Source organism: Nerophis lumbriciformis, linkage group LG27 (assembly GCF_033978685.3).
Source record: "Nerophis lumbriciformis linkage group LG27, RoL_Nlum_v2.1, whole genome shotgun sequence".
NCBI lineage: Eukaryota > Metazoa > Chordata > Actinopteri > Syngnathiformes > Syngnathidae > Nerophis > Nerophis lumbriciformis.
Window position 1 is genome coordinate 6,743,931 of NC_084574.2, and position 17,725 is coordinate 6,761,655.

A 17,725-nucleotide genomic window follows, 5' to 3' on the forward strand; every position below is an offset into this window, starting at 1 on the left:
CCAGTTGTTCCTCCCAGGGAATTCAAGTCACAATTCGCTCCCAAGTTCTTTCCGACACTTAAAGCTGAGTTGAAAAACCACCAGAGACAGAATAGGTATTTTGTTGTATATTCTCAAAGCTTTGCCAATATACATTGATTGAGACCAGTCTAACCATAGAACCTTCTATTGCGCCTCCCAAAATGGTCTGTCTTCCCGATCCCACCACCCTCTCTCTCGTCCCATCTCTGTAGCCAAAACAAAATGCTAGTCTAAACACATTCCAAAGAACTCAAGGTTATCACACATAGTATACTTGCTGACAGAGCATCAAGAGAATAAATGGAAAACACGAGCTGTTTTCAAATATGACAAAGAAATGGAAGAAGTACAACTTAAATTCGGATATATGTAAATATCTGCCTCCGACACCATCCTCAGCTATGGTCATGAGCTTTGGGTTATGACCGAAAGGACAAGATCACAGGTACAAGCGGCCGAAATGAGTTTCCTCCGCCGGGTGGCGGGGCTCTCCCTTAGAGATAGGGTGAGAAGCTCTGCCATCCGGGGGGAGCTCAAAGTAAAGCCGCTGCTCCTCCACATGGAGAGGAGCCAGATGAGGTGGTTCGGGCATCTGGTCAGGATGCCACCCGAACGCCTCCCTAGGGAGGTGTTTAGGGCACGTCCGACCGAGGCCGCGGGGAAGACCCAGGACACGTTGGGAAGACTATGTCTCCCGGCTGGCCTGGGAACGCCTCGGGGTCCCACAGGAAGAGCTGGACGAAGTGGCTGGGGAGAGGGAAGTCTGGGCTTCCCTGCTTAGGCTGCTGCCCCCGCGACCCGACCTCGGATAAGCGGAAGAAGATGGATGGATGGGATGGATGGCGGACATTCGCCGTATCCATTTGGTCATGTTGTGCTCTCCCTCTCTCCCCTCCAGGCCCTGGCCGCTGAGATAGTTGTGGAGGTGCACGAGGTCAAGCAGCAGCTGATGAAGAGGAGGAGGTTGAGGCAGGCCGGCGCTGCTGCGGCTAAAGGCAACCCTTCAGCCAAGTCCATGATCAAAGCCAAGTCCATCGCCGCCTCCATCCTCAATATGTCGGAGAACGACCTGGCGGACATAATGGACTCGGACCAGGTATGTAAGGCCGAGGGACTCGGTTTACATCACCTCTAAATGAGGGTGTAGCGCCTACCTGCAACTTATTGTGCTGTTAACCCTACTGAAAGTTCAGAACAGTCGACGTGTTGCTTTTGGGCAACTTCTTCTTCGTCAGCGGCGTACAGTAACCTCAGACTATCCTTTGGGAGTCCAAACTGTCGATTTGGCGTTGGTGTGAAAAATACGTTGTGGGTTCATCTCTTGTTGTTTAGCCTCACTTGCAGCTCTTTGCTTGGGGTCGACCTCGACTTATTGATGGATAAACAGACGTGGGCAAGGGAAACTTTTATGAAGACGAATCATATTAATTAGGACGCTGTAGTCCACGCTTGCTCTGCGTTTAAAGGCGGTGTTAATGCGCTACATCAAAAGCAACTTCATCACTAGTCCACTCCATAGGCTTGATCTGCCCTTTACACAGGATGCGGGATATTGGTAAATGGAATATACTTGTATAGATGTATATATTACAGGGAGGGGAAGTCAAAGTGGTTTTCATTGAGGGCCACATGGCTGCCATCAGAGGGCCGCTTGTAACAGTGAATAATGTATGAATTTGCCTCTGGATTTCATTATTAATGATATAAATAGTTTTAAGTACCGTATTTTCCGCACCATAAGGCGCCCTGGGTTATAAGCCGCGCCTTCAATGAACGGCATATTTCAAAACTTTGTCCACCTATAAGCCGCCCCGTGTTATAAGCCGCATCTAACTGCGCTAAAGGAATGTCAAAAAAACAGTCAGATAGGTCAGTCAAACTTTAATAATATATTAAAAACCAGCGTGATGTGGGTGCGCATGGAGTCGTATATCAACATGGACGGAGCTGCGTGAAAAAAGCCACCCGGCCTCTTCGCGTAAACTTACCTTAACCACTCGCTCATCTCTTCTTCATCCATCCATCCTTTCGAGTTAGCTTTTATGATGACGCCGGCTGGAAAGGTCTCATTCCCTGTGGTGCGAATATTCACCGTACGTGCTCCCGTTGTATCCACAGTGCGGTTCACAGGAATATCAAAAGTCAGTGGAACCTCGTCCATGTTGATAATGTTCTCTGGCCGGATCTTTTTTTCAGCTATCTTGTTTTTACAATATGCACGGAAAGTAGCCAGCTTTTCTTGAAAGTCTTTAGGCAGTTGCTGTGAAATAGTAGTCCGTGTGCGGATGGAGAGATTGCGTCTTGGAAACCTGTCGCTTAGTAGGAGCCATTTTGTGGTCTTTACAGATGTAAACACACAAAGGAAATGAAACGTAATATCCGCGCGCTTCTTCTTCTTCTACGCGGGCGGGTGGTTGCTTACAGTAGAAGAAGAAGCGCTTCCTGTTCTATGGGGGCGGGTGCTTACCTTGGCGGTTGCTTGCGTAGAAGAAGAAGCACTTCCTCTTCTACGGGGAAAAAAGATGGCGGCTGTTTACCGTAGTTGCGAGACCGAAACTTTATGAGAATGAATCTTAATATTAATCCATATATAAAGCGCACTGGGTTATAAGCCGCACTGTCAGCTTTTGAGTAAATTTGTGGTTTTTAGGTGCGGCTAATAGTGCGGAAAATACGGTAGACTGTCGGTTTTACAGTAAAAACTTTACATTTACAAAATTTTACTGTAAAATATAGCATTTTTTATTTTAATTTTTTTTACAACATTTTACAGTAAATGGGGAAAAGCACTATTTTTGGGGGGAAGTTGCCAGAATTTTTGTGTTAAATTGACATTGGTTTTTACAACATTATATTGTTAATGGACAAACAGTACACGTTGTTTTTTTATTCTGGCAACTTAGCTGCCAGTTTTTCTACCGTAAAAACTAGGGATGTCCCGATCCAGGTTTTTGCACTTCCGATCCGATACCGATATTGTTTTTGCATTTCCGATCCGATACCGATACTGACCGATACCGATACTGGCCTATCCGAGCATGTATTAAAGTTTAAAGTTATTTAGCCTACTTAGTTGTCAGAATCATGTTGAAAAGGGTTTTAGTACTCTTGATAACAACTAGCCAGCTGAATTAGGGGAGTTTGAATAATACACAATGGTTGGTAACAAGAAACTGACCTGTTTATTCAAGGATAAACACAAAATAGACACAATTATACATGACAAACAGAAATGGCATCATTGAACTAGGGCTGGGCGATATGGCCTTTTTGTAATATTGCGATATTTTAAGGCCATATTGCGATACACGATATATATCTCGATATTTTGCCTTAGCCTTGAATGGACACTTGATGCATATAATCACAGCAGTATGATGATTCTATGTGTTTTGATTGATTGATTGAGACTTTTATTAGTAGGTTGCACAGTGAAGTACATATTCCGTACAATTGACCACTAAATGGTAACACCCCAATAAGTTTTTCAACTTGTTTAAGTCGGGGTCCACTTAAATTGATTCATGATGCAGATATATACTATCAGATATATACTATCATCATAATACAGTCATCACACAAGATAATCACATTGAATTATTTACATTATTTATAATCCAGGGTGTGGAGGGGGGCGCCGGATGTAAGTGTCAAAAAGACAGCCAAAAGAGTTTGATATGAGAATAAATCTAAAGCTAAAATATAGGGTAGAAATGCACCCATTTGCAGGAAATGTAGTCTTTATTTTCAAAATTTTCTTTCAAGGCTTGCATGTCTACATTAAAACATTCTTCTTCATACTGCATTAATATATGCTACTTTTAAACTTTCATGCAGAGAAGGAAATCACAACTAAAAAAATCACTAATTTGTTCATACGGTGTTGATGTGGAAATTTTTGCCTCGGCATTTTGATGGTGTGGACGTGTGGCACCGAATGGAGATAAGCGTCTCGACAGACGTCACAATATTTGAACAATGATGACGAAAACTGTTTTCTCTGTCGTGCCCGAGTGTCGAAAATTGTTATGCGCTTATTTTTTTATTTGATTTTGTGCGTGGCATAGATTTGCTATGCACAGAGGACGCTTAAACAGTGCGCAATTGCACAGGCGAGCACCTTAGAGGGAGCGTTGCTCGCACGGCTGCGCTAGCATCACAGCTAACGTTAGCCATGCTGCTACCTCTCTGCTCGGGGAGGACGTATACGTATGTGACGTATGAGACGTGTGTAAGAAGGTGCGCTTGCTGTCTGTGAGAGGGAGACACAGGAAAGAGTGAGAAGAGCCTGTCGTGTAATGCCAGCAGCTAAATGCAACTGCGTGAGAATCCTGTGGATGTGTTGAAGGTGTGCTGGAAAATGCGGAACGGAAATTACAGAGCAGCAGAAAAGTGGAATGTATTATTTAAATCGGTGCATTGGAAAACACGGACCGGAGTTTTTTTTTTTAAACTGGATCTGGATCGGCATTTTCCCATGCCTTGCCGATACGCAATTTTTGGCAAATATCGGCAGCCGATCCGATCCAAATATCGGATCGGGACATCCCTAGTAAAAACTAGAGATGTCCGATAATGGCTTTTTTGCCAATATCCGATATTGTCCAACTCTTAATTACCGATTCCGATATCAACCGATGCCGATATATACAGTCGTGGAATTAAAGGCCTACTGAAATGCGATTTTCTTATTTAAACGGGGATAGCAGGTCCATTCTATGCGTCATACTTGATCATTTCGCGATATTGCCATATTTTTGGTGAAAGGATTTAGTAGAGAACATCGACGATAAAGTTTGCAACTTTTGGTCGCTGATAAAAAAGCCTTGCCTCTACCGGAAGTAGCAGACGAGTAGCGTGACGTCACAGGTTGTGGAGCTCCTCACATCCGCACATTGTTTACAATCATGGCCACCAGCAGCGAGAACGATTCGGACCAAGAAAGCGATGATTTCCCCATTAATTTGAGCGAGGATGAAAGATTCGTGGATGAGGAAAGAGAGAGTGAAGGACTAAAGGGCAGTGGGAGCGATTCAGATAGGGAAGATGCTGTGAGAGGCGGGTGGGACCTGATATTCAGCTGGGAATGACTAAAACAGTAAATAAACAAAAGACTCTATTAGCCACAACACAACCAGGCTTATTTTTAATATGCCACAAATTAGTCCTGCATAAGAAACACCTCCCCCCTCCCGTCCATTTTACCCGCCAATACAACTCAAACACCTGCACAACACACTCAATCCCACAGCTCAAAGTACCGTTCACCTCCCCAAAGTTCATACAGCACATATATTTCCCCAAAGTCCCCAAAGTTACGTACGTGACATGCACATAGCCGCACGCACGTACGGGCAAGCAATCAAATGTTTGGAAGCCGCAGCTGCATGCATACTCACGGTACCGCGTCTGCGTATCCAACTCAAAGTCCTCCTGGTAGGAATCTCTGTTGTCCCAGTTCTCCACAGGCCAATGGTAAAGCTTGACTGTCATCTTTCGGGAATGTAAACAATGAAACACCGGCTGTGTTTGTGTTGCTGCAGCCGTCCGCAATACACCGCTTCCCACCTACAGCTTTCTTCTTTGCTGTCTCCATTGTTCATTGAACAAATTGCAAAACATTCACCAACACAGATGTCCAGAATGCTGTGGAATTTTGCGATGAAAACAGACGACTTAATAGCTGGCCACCATGCTGTCCCAAAATGTCCTCTACAATCCGTGACGTCACGTGCCGGCGTCATCATACCGAGACGTTTTCAGCAGGATATTTCGCGCAAAATTTAAAATTGCACTTTAGTAAGCTAACCCGGCCGTATTGGCATGTGTTGTAATGTTAAGATTTCATCATTGATGTATAAACTATCAGACTGCGTGGTCGGTAGTAGTGGGTTTCAGTAGGCCTTTAACACATTATTATGCCTAATTTTGTTGTGATGCCCCGCTGGATGCATTGGTGGGGCGGGGGCGTGGTTGGGGGCGTGGCTAAGAGGGGAGGAGTATATTTAAAGCTAGAATTCACCAAGTCAAGTATTTCATATATATATATATACAGTATATATATATATATATATACATATATATACTGTGTGTGTGTGTGTATATATATATATATATATATATATATATATATATATACATAGTAAAATATATATATATATATATATATACACACACAGTATATATATGTGTGTATATATATATGTGTATATATATATATATATATATATATATATATATATATATGTATGTATGTATATATATATATATATATATATATATATATATATATATATATATATATATATATATATATATTCTAGCTATATATATATATATAGCTAGAATTCACTGAAAGTGAAGTATTTCGGGAGATTTTCGGGAGAAAATGTGTCCCGCGAGGTTTTCGGGAGAGGAGCTGAATTTCGGGAGTCTCCCGGAAAATCCGGGAGGGTTGGCAAGTATGTATTGAAGTCACAAAGTGCATTATTTTTTTTAACATGCCTCAAAACAGCAGCTTGGAATTTTGGGACATGCTCTCCCTGAGAGAGCATGAGGAGGTTGAGGTGGGCAGGGTTTGGGGGGGCAAGGTTGAGGTGGCGGTGGGGGGGGGGGGGGGGGGGGGGGTTAGCGGGGGGTGTATATTGTAGCGTCCCGGAAGAGTTAGTGCTGCAAGGGGTTCTGTTTTTTTTTTCTGTTGTGTTTACGTTGTGTTACGGTGCGGATGTTCTCCCGAAATGTGTTTGTCATTCTTGTTTGGTGTGGGTTCACAGTGTGGCGCATATTTGTAACAGTGTTAAAGTTGTTTATACGGCCACCCTCAGTGTGACCTGTATGGCTGTTGAGCAAGTATGCCTTGCGCTATCATTTAACCCGTTAAAAGATCATACAACGCATCAGCATTTCTTGACATCTTCGAGTTGAGACCATTGTTGAACCTGTCCAACGCTACAATATTATGTGTCTGGGCCGGTACGCTGTTTATATGGAGGAAAAGTGGACGCCTGGACAGCAGGCGGATGTTAAGGGGTGAAGGTTTCAGGTGAGAGAGGACGTTAAAGGCAGTGAGTCCGCGACATGGTTTAATTTTATTTTTTTTTTCATAAAGAAATACAATCAGGTGTACTTACGGACTGTATCCCTGCAGACTGTATTGATATATAATGTATATAATGTGTTTTTTATGTTGATTTAATAAATAAAAAAATAATAATAATTTTGGTTGGGGACCACTGATTTAAGGGGTTATCCGGCTTAGTGTAGACATAGCCTAAGTACCGTATTTTTCTGACTATAAGTCGCAGTTTTTTTCATAGTTTGGCCGGGGGTGCGACTTATACTCAGGAGCGACTTATGTGTGGAATTGTCATGACTTGGTCCTGGGTGTTTGCTTTTCCGGAATGCAACGGAAAGTTGGCTCGGGCGAGACGGGAATGTGAGTACATGATTTATTTAATATATCAAAAAAAAAGTACAAACGAAAAGCGCGCACGTACAGTGGCGGAGAACAAACTATGAAACCAAAAGACTATACCAAAAAAAAGTACAAACGAAAGGCGCGCACGTACAGTGGCGGAGAACAAACTATGAAACCAAAAGACTATACCAAAAAAAAGTACAAACGAAAGGCGCGCACGTACAGTGGCGGAGAACAAACTATGAAACCAAAACCCTATAGCATTAATAAACAAAAACTTACTTGGCTTGGACAAAAATAGTAGCATGAAGGATGGACATGAAAACAAGTGTCAGGAATGGGCAGAGCATAAATGTGAGATGTCGTCAGAAAGACAAACTGAAAACAATGAACTTAAATACTACAGACATGATTAACGAAAACAGGTGCGTGACGCAAAATGTGAAACAGGTGCGTGACGTGACAGGTGAAAACTAATGGGTTGCTATGGTGACAAACAAGAGTGCACAATGAGTCCAAACGTGGAACAGGTGAAACTAATGGGTAATCATGGAAACAAGACAAGGGAGTGAAAAGCCAGAAACTAAAGAGTCCAATAACTAAACAAAACATGACTAAAACAAAACATGATTACACAGACATGACAGAAATTATTAACACATTAGCGTAAAATATCAAATAATAATATTTATCTCATTCACGTAAGAGACTAGACGTATAAGATTTCATGGGATTTAGCGATTAGGAGTGACAGATTGTTTGGTAAACGTATAGCATGTTCTATATGTTATAGTTATTTGAATGACTCTTACCATAATATGTTACGTTAACATACCAGTCATATAACGTACACTTATTCAGCCTGTTGTTCACTATTCTTTATTTATTTTAAATTGCCTTTCAAATGTCTATTCTTGCTGTTGGCTTTTATCAAATAAAGTTCCCCAAAAAAATGCGACTTATACTCCAGTGCGACTTATATATGTTTTTTCCCTTCTTTATTATGCATTTTCGGCCGGTGCGACTTATACTCGGAAAAATACGGTATACAGCACCAAGTAAGTACTATTCTTTTCAATTCTTGCTGAGACTTTCAGTCTTTTTGTCCAAGCTGGACAAGTCTTCCTACGCCATAAATCACGAGCCCAGCAGAGTCGTCAATTAGCAGATCTATGTTGCAATCAACCTCAGGTCCCCGGAGACTTCCTCCTCCTAGTCGTCCTCTGTCAAGAGATGAGAGTGGGCCGCCCTGCACTTACTCACACTTGAAACCAATTTGATCCCACTTCGCAGCTCGACTTCACTCTTAAAAAAATATCCTCCACTCATCACAACTGATGGCTTTGTGGGGCGTAATCCTTACCTTAGCCAGCTTTAATTGTAGACATAACCGTACATTTACTTCAGGTTGATCAGTCGTGAGCAGATGTTAACTCCATCAAAAATGTCCACGACAACATCCAATCAGAGTCGACCTTTTCCCGTTACAAGTTACTGCAGAAGTAAAAAGATTACCACATTTTTCGGACTATAAGGCGCACTTAAAATCCTTTCATTTTCTCAAAACTCGAATAAAAAAACGGAATAATTTTGGTTGCGCTTACCGACCTCAAAGCTATTTTATTTGGTAAATGATGAAATGGTAAGTGTGACCAGTAGATGGCAGTCACACATAAGAGATATGTGTACACTGCATTATGATGGCAGTCACAAATAAGAGATATGCGTAGACTGCAATATGACTCAAGTAAACAACACCAACATTTCATATGTTCCATTGAAAATATAGAACATTACACACGGCGTTCAAAAATTTGTCAAAATATTTTAGTAGGACTTTGGTTGCCGCTTGATGGATTGTACTGTGCTTCAACATGGGAGTATTATTATGGTGTGTGTATAAGGTGTTGCGTTTGGACCAGTTGTTCCTCCCAGGGAATTCAAGTCACAAGTCGCTCCCAAGCTCTTTACGACACTTAAAGCTGAGTAGAAAAACCCCCAGAGACAGAATAGGTATTTTGTAATATATTTGCAAAGCTTTGTAAATATCATGAGACTAGTCCAGCATAGAACATTCAATCGCGCCGCTAAGATGGTCTGCCCCCCTCCCATGAAAAACCCTCTCCCCTATCAAGTCTCTCTCCCTCCCACCCTCGCAGTCATGTCCCTCCAGCCCAAAACACATGCCCAGTGTCCTCCGCACCTGGACATAAGGCTAGATAAGAGAAAGGAGTATCTCTCTTTCTTACATTCCTCGCTCAAGGTTAAGCACACAGTATTTGCAGACAACCAAAAGACCACAATTGGAAGAAAAACACTAGCTGTTTTGTAATATGATTATGAAATAAAAAGAAGTAACACTTAAATACGGATATCTGTAAATATCTGCCTCCGACAAAGGTAAGACATATTATCTGGCATTTTGTTTCGCAATATTATACCAAAGCAACTTTTCTTACCTTCTGGTACCTGCTGATCTGTATTTGGGATCTGCATAAGTCCTGAAAATGTATGTGCGTCCGCCTTTGTAGTCTGTGGTGACCACGTAGTCGATAAACTTCTTCTTTTCCTCTATCTTCTTATTATGTGACATTCATCCTCCACTGTTGCCATTTCTAATATAAAGTAGTGTAAAGTTCTTACTTATATCTGTCAGTAAACTCGCCATGAAAGCTCTAAAACATACCGGTGTTGTGAGTTTACATTATTCACCCAAGGAACTTTAGTTATTAGAGTTCTTGCACTTGTTATTAGTGAGAATATACTTATTTTAAGGTATTTTTGGGTTCATTGAGGTTAGCTAATTTTACTTGTTTTGGAAAGTCTTGACAAGCCAAATTTTCTTGTTCTATTGGCAGATAATTTTGCTTAGTTCAAATAAAATACCACTAATTTTTTTTCTTTTCTTGTTTTTGAACACTGACTTTTTGCAGTGTGCTGTCTTCGTTTTTGTAAAGTAATCATAAATTGACAGTTTCTACACTGCAAAAACTGAAATCTAAGTAAGATGAAATATCTCAAATAAGGGTGATATTTGCTTATTTTCTGTCTGATAAGATAATTCTTCTCACTAAGCAGATTTTATGTTAGAGTGTTTTATTTGTTTTAAGTGTTTTGGTCTTAAATGATCTCCGTAAGATATTACAGCTTGAATGCTGAGATTTGATGACCTATATTGAGTAAAACATGCTTGAAACTAGAATATCAACTGTTGCAAAGCTGTGTCATCAACACTCACAAGTACAAAACTACTTTTTTAAAGTAATAATTTCTTAATTCAAGCATGAAATAAAAAATATGTTTACGAATATTTTTCAACATATTTTCTACCAAGAAAAGTACAGTTGGTATTAGTGAGAATATACTTATTTTAAGGTATTTTTGGGTTCATTGAGGTTAGCTAATTTTACTTGTTTTGGAAGGTCTTTACAAGCCGAATTTTCTTGTTCTATTGGCAGATAATTTTGCTTAGTTCAAGTAAAATACCCCTCATTTTTGTATTTTTTTTCTTGTTTTTGAACACTGACTTTTTGCAGTGTGTGCACGGCAAAAACTGAAATCTAAGTAAGATGAAATATGTCAAATAAGGGTGATATTTGCTTATTTTCTGTCTAATAAGATAATTCTTCTCACTAAGCAGATTTTATGTTAGTGTTTTACTTGTTTTAAGGGTTTTGCTCCTAAATGATCTCAGTAAGATATTACAGCTTGTTGCTGAGATTTGATGAGCTATATTGAGTAAAACATGCTTGAAACTCACAAGTATAAAACTGTTGCAAAGCTGTGTCATCAACACTCACAAGTATAAAACTACTTTTTTAAAGTAATCATTTCTTATTTCAAGCATGAAATAAAAAATATATTTACGAATATTTTTCAACATATTTTCTACCAAGAAAAGTGCACTTGTTATTAGTGAGAATATACTTATTTTAAGGTTTTTATTGGGTTCATTGAAGTTAGCTAATTTTACTTGTTTTGGAAAGTCTTGACAAGCCAAATTTTCTTGTTCTATTGGCAGATAATTTTGCTTAGTTCAAGTAAAATACCCCTCATTTTTGTATTTTTTTTTTTCTTGTTTTTGAACACTGACTTGTTGCAGTGTAATACTCTTAATAGTCAGATTGTTTGGTACGGAGAGGCAAAGTCCAAAAAAGGGCTTGAACCCAGATCTCCAGACCTTTGCAGCCCACATGCTCTGTCTTAGTTGGTGGAGATATTTCTGCACAATTGATCGTCCCTTGCAGGTCTTTTCCTGAATGGACACATGGAAAGTGTGAGTTATACTAATCGGTTGTTCAAAGCTCACAAACTATCAAACATCTAAGCTATAGCCCGTTAGAATTCAACCCATAACATCAATTTAGATGCGCATATGAAGAGGTAGTCCACAGTACAGTCTCCCACACATACTGCGTATATGTCCATTCCATAGCATGCAGCAAAGGTTCAGAGCGGGGCCAAGTCGCTCCGGGCCGTGCGGATGAGTGGAGGATGGAGCGGATTGTTCTTGTATCCAGATCGCCTCTTGACACGGTGTACGTTTGAAGACCACCCTCTCTCGACTGCTCATTTACTCTCTCGTCTTCTCAGTAACTGCGAGCACCGAGGTGCTAATTAGGCACGGCTGAAATGATCACTCAGGCTCACACCTGTGTGCTTCCAGGAAGCTGACGAAAGACCACAAGTGTGAGGAGGATACGTAGTGTTGTCTGCTCAAATTGACATTTGGCCAAAATACGAGTTGGTACACTGCAAAAAGTCAGTGTTCAAAAACAAGGGAAAAAAAAAAAGTTAGGGGTATTTTATTTGAACTAAGCAGAATTATCTGCCAATAGAACAAGAAAATTTGGCTTGTCAAGACTTTCCAAAACAAGTAAAATTAAAGCTGCAAGCAGCATTGGTCGGGCCCGCATATTTGGCAGGTGCTAGTCCTAAATGTCCCAATACTTTTGTCCAGTGATAGTCATAAGTGTCCCAATACTTTTGTCTACTTTTAGTCTGAAGTGTCCCAAGACTTTTGTCTAGTGTACCTACCTTGTCTGCATTGTGTGGGCACGTTGGTGCTTCCTGCTTTTAAGCAGCCATCTTAAAAAAAACAGCAGTGCATCAGCGCAGCTGGTCTTTGAAGGGTCATAAAATCAAAACCGGAGCAGGTATTAAAACGCTGTTCTGTTATTTTATACACGAGGGTTTAATCTCTCTCCTGTGTTAGTTTGAAGCCGAAACGACAAACGCGCTCAGAGGAGATAGTTTTTGAAGGAAGGTGACCGGTTTTTACAAAACATTTGTTTTGAAGGGGGAATAGCAAACTTCCTGTTGATTTTTGCTGGGGGTTGTCAATTTATGAAATGTAGGTCTAAGTGAGACCTACATAGAGGTTTTTGTTTCATGTCTCTCCGACCTTCCCAGTGGGAGTTACAGGCAGTTTTGTCAGTTTTTTCATCCGAGGAGCAGTTTTTTGTGCGTTTCATTAAAAAATTGCGCTAGAGCACAATTTTGAGATTTGGGGTTAGGTTCTTTTATTAGATCGCAATTTTTGCCAGTCCTGATGTGTGTGTTCAGTTCGGTGAGTTTTGAAGCATGTTAAGGGGGTCAAATTACAGCTCAAAGAGGCAAAAGTGACTGTTTTTAGTACTTTTTTGTCTTGAAGGGGGAATTGCCAACTTCCTGTTGATTTCTGCCCGATGATATACAATTATGAAAACTAGGTCTAAGTCAGACCTACATACAGGTTTTTGTTTCATGTCTCTCCGATCTTCCTAGTGGGAGATATAGGCAGTCTAGTTTTTTTTTTTCCTAGGGGGCGCTAGAGCGCAATTTTGAGTTTTGGGGTTCGTTTTTTTTTTTAAAAAAAAGGTAATTTTCGCAGGTCCTGATGTGTGGGTCAAATATGGTGAGTTTTGAAGCATGTTAAGTGGGTCAAATTACAGTTTAATGTGGCGGCGGAAGAATAAAGAATAAAGAATAAAACCTTACAAATTCAATAGGTCCTTATGTCCCATTGCATAAGGACTCCCTGTGGGAGTCCTTATGCAATGGGCCATGCGGGCCCTAATTAGCTAACCTCAGTGAACCCAAAAATACCTTAAAATAAGTATATTCTCTCTAATAACAAGTGCACTTTTCTTGGTAGAAAAAAAAGAGACCATGTTGCTCAATATGTTGAAAAATATTCTTAAATGAAGTAAATGCTAGTGCCATTATCTTGACATAATGATATGCGCTCGGCATTACATTTCTTGAAACCAGCAAACTTATACTAAAAACTAATTTATTGTTCTTTTTTTTTTTTTAAATCAACATAGAAAAAAACACACGATACACTTTCAACTAGTGCATCAACCCCCAAAAAAACCCTCCCTCCCCCATTCACACTCATACACACCCACTCACACAAAAGGGCTTGTTTTTTCTGCTATCAATATTCTGGTTCCCACAACATGGACAACATATCTGCAAGGGACACAACACAGTCCCTGGAGCACACTTGATTGTTTGTGCTGCTGGTCCACTAACATTTTCATTTAATTACTATTTTTTCTTTCTTTTTTCTCCCTTTTGTAATTATTTTTATATTGTTTAACTTTCCCTTTTATCCAAAAAAATATTTATTTATCTTATCTATTAAAAAAAAATAAAAAAGTAAAGAAAGGACCTTATCTTCACCTTAATGGAAAGGCAACAAGGCAAGCGCTTGTTACTCTCGGGGTCTCCTAGCCGCTCAGGCAAATCATATTGTCTAAAAATGCATTTTTCCATGGATAACATGACATCATCACGCCAAGTGCGTGCTCTTTCAGTCAATCAGCGCGCATATATACAGCCCGGCCCCCGGCCAAAAAAATTTTTATTGTAATTTTGAGGAATTTACCTGAATGTGCATGAACTATTTCTGTTCAAAATGGTTAAATGTTTAAATATTAACTGTCAGTGTACTGTACTGTGCCAACTGTACTACTATATGAGTACATATGTTCTATTGTTTCATTGAAAATAAAACAGCAAAGTCCATTTGGCTGTCATCTGTTTTAATTATGAGACACAATTGTGTCAAAGTCAGGATTTTTTTTTTCATGCTTGAAATAAGAAATGATGACTTTAAAAAAGTAGTTTTATACTTGTGAGTGTTGATGACACAGCTTTGCAACAGTTGATATTCTAGTTTCAAGCATGTTTTGCTCAATATAGCTCATCAAATCTCAGCAACAAGCTGTAATATCTTACTGAGATCATTTAGGACCAAAACACTTAAAACAAGTAAAACACTCTAACATAAAATCTGCTTAGTGAGAAGAATGATCTTATCAGACAGAAAATAAGCAAATATCACCCTTATTTGACATATTTCATCTTACTTAGATTTCAGTTTTTGCAGTGTGCACTCTTTCACTTTGAAGCCACGCTGTCGTAACACATAGCTTGGCATTATCTTGCTGAAATAAGCAGGGGCGTCCATGGTAACGTTGCTTGGATGGCAACATATGTTGCTCCAAAACCTGTATGTACCTTTCAGCATTAATGGTGCCTTCACAGATGTGTAAGTTACCCATGTCTTGGGCACTAATACACCCCCATACCATCACACATGATGGCTTTTCAACTTTGCGCCTATAACAATCCGGATGGTTCTTTTCTTCTTTGGTCCTGAGAACACGACGTCCACAGTTTCCAAAAACAATTTGAAATGTGGACTCGTCAGACCACAGAACACTTTTCCACTTTGCATGAGTCCATCTTAGATGAGCTCGGGCCCAGTGAAGCCGGCAGAATTTCTGGGTGTTGTTGATAAATGGCTTTCGCCTTGCATAGGAGAGTTTTAACTTGCACTTACAGATCTCGCAATGAACTTGTCATGTCTGTGTAATCATGTTTTGTTTTAAGTCATGTTTTGTTTAGTTTCTGGCTTTTCACTCCCTTGTCTTGCTTCCATGATTACCCCATTAGTTTCACCTGTTCCATGTTTGGACTCATTGTGCACTCTTGTTTGTCACCATAGCAACCATTAGTTTTCACCTGTCACGCCACGCACCTGTTTCACGTTTTTGAGTCACGCACCTGCTTTCACTAATCATGTCCATAGTATTTAAGTTCATTCTTTTCAGTTTGTCATTCTGACGACCTCACCACATTTATGCTCTGTCCATGCCTGGCACTTCTTCCCATGTCCATTCTTCATGCAACTATTTTTGTCTAAGCCAAGTAAGTTTTTGTTCCATGTTTATAGTCTTTTTGTTTTTCATAGTTTGTTCTCCGCCACTGTGCGTGCTTTTCATTTGTACTTTTTTGCTATAGTCTTTTGGTTTCATAGTTTATTCTCCGCCACTGTGCGCGCTTTCATTTATTCCTTTTTTTTGATAATAATAAATAAATCATGTACCTTCATTCCCGTCTCGCCCGAGCCAACTTTCCGTTGCATCCCGGAAAAGCACACACCCAAGACCCAGTCATGACAGAACTGTAGTTACTGACAGTGGTTTTCTGGAGCCCATGTGGTGATATCCTTTACACACTGATGTCGCTTTTTGATGCAGTACCACCCGAGGGATCGAAAGTCACGATATTATAGACCGTAGATGGTGTAATCCCTAAAATCCTTGCAATAGCTGGTTGAGAAATGTTGTTCTTAAACTGTTGGACAATTTGCTCACGCATTTGTTGACAAATGTGTGAATGACTGAGCATTTCATGGAAGTTGCTTTTATACCCAATCATGGCATCAAATTCCGAATGAGCTAATATTTGCAAAAAATAACGGTTTCCAGTTCCATCGTTAAATATCTTGTCTTTGCAGTCTTTTAAATTGAATATAGGTTGAAAAGGATTTGCAAATCATTGTATTCTGCTTTTATTCACCATTTACACAATGTGCCAACTTCACTGGTTTTGGGGTTTGTACATTAATTAGCCGCAGCATTGTATAAAGCGCAGTGGAAGTGTGTGGAAGAAAGTAGCGGCTTATAGTCTGGAAATGATGGTACATTAATAAATCAGGAGAGAGAATAATATCATGATGAAATAATAGCCTTTTATAGTCTGGAGTTTGTATGTCGTATTATGTCCTCACAGTATTTGTGCATGTTTGCTGAGGTTTTTTTCCTAATCCCACATTGCGCCTTCTACAGGAGCATAGTTGGCAAGTCACTCCCTCTTGTTTTTCTCTTTCTCACCTTTAACGGGGCGCTGCCATGTGGCCACCAATCAACCTTCCTGTCCCGTCTACCCCCTGTCATATATCACAGAAAGACAAGATGTCATCTTGTTTTTCTGTTTCTTGGACGGGGTTTATTGTTGTACTTTTTAGTGTAATGACAAATTCAACATTTTGATATACATATTAGTAATAAATAAATATATATTTATAATACATAATTAAAAAATAAAATATATACAGTTCAATACAATAATTAAATATACATCAAAAATCTATTTTTAATTTAATCGTATCCCCTGTATCGTAATGGAATAGTCATGTGCCCAAAGATTCCCACAAATATCAGTAGTTTAAATCACTGGTTATTAATCTTTTGAGCTCGAGGCCCAACATTTGCATTACAGAGGGGTCCAGGGCCCGGTCAAATATTAACACTGAATTAAAGCTGCAAGCAGCGTTGGTCGGGCCCGCGTATTTGGCAGGTGCTAGACCTAAGTGTCCAAATACTTTTGTCAAGTTTTAGTCCCAAGTGTCCCAATACTTTTGTCTAGTGAACCTACCTTGTCTGCATTGTGTAGGCACGCTGGTGCTTCCTGCTTTTAAGCAGCCATCTTAAAAAAACAGCAGCGCATCAGCGCAGCGGTTCTTTGAAGGCTCATAAAATCAAAACCGGAGCAGTTATAAAAACGCGCTTCTGTAGTTTTAATCACAAGGGTTAGTGTGTGTTTGAAGCCCAAACGACAAACGCGCTCAGAGGAGATAGTTTTTGAAGGAAGGTGACCGGTTTTTACAAAAATGTTGTGTTGAAGGGGGAATAGCAAACTTTCTGTAGATTTTTGCTGGGGGTTGTCAATTTATGAAATGTAGGTCTAAGTGAGATCTACGGAAAGGTTTTAGTTTCATGTCTCTCCGACCTTCCCAGTGGGAGTTACAGACAGTTTTGTCATTTTTTTCTTCCGAGGAGCGGTTTTTTCTCGGTTTTATTCAAAAATTGCTCTAGAGCTCAATTTTGAGATTTGGGGTTAGGTTTCTTTTTTTAGATCGCAATGTTTGCCAGTCCTGATGTGTGCGTTCAGTTTGGTGAGTTTTGAAGCAGGTTAAGGGGGTCAAATTAAAGCTCAAAAAGGCAAAAG

At 40.0% G+C, this 17,725-nt stretch overlaps 1 protein-coding gene across 3 annotated transcripts in view; it reads left to right on the top strand.

Annotated features, from left to right (window-relative positions):
- The window catches only part of cntln (centlein, centrosomal protein), a 432,451-nt gene that overhangs the window by 351,866 nt on the left and 62,860 nt on the right, over positions 1 to 17,725 (top strand). For all 3 annotated transcript variants that reach the window (XM_061922942.1, XM_061922945.1, XM_061922943.1), the window contains one exon: positions 920 to 1,117. In XM_061922942.1, the coding sequence (XP_061778926.1) occupies positions 920 to 1,117 (198 nt within the window). The remainder of the gene's footprint in view (positions 1 to 919; positions 1,118 to 17,725) is intronic.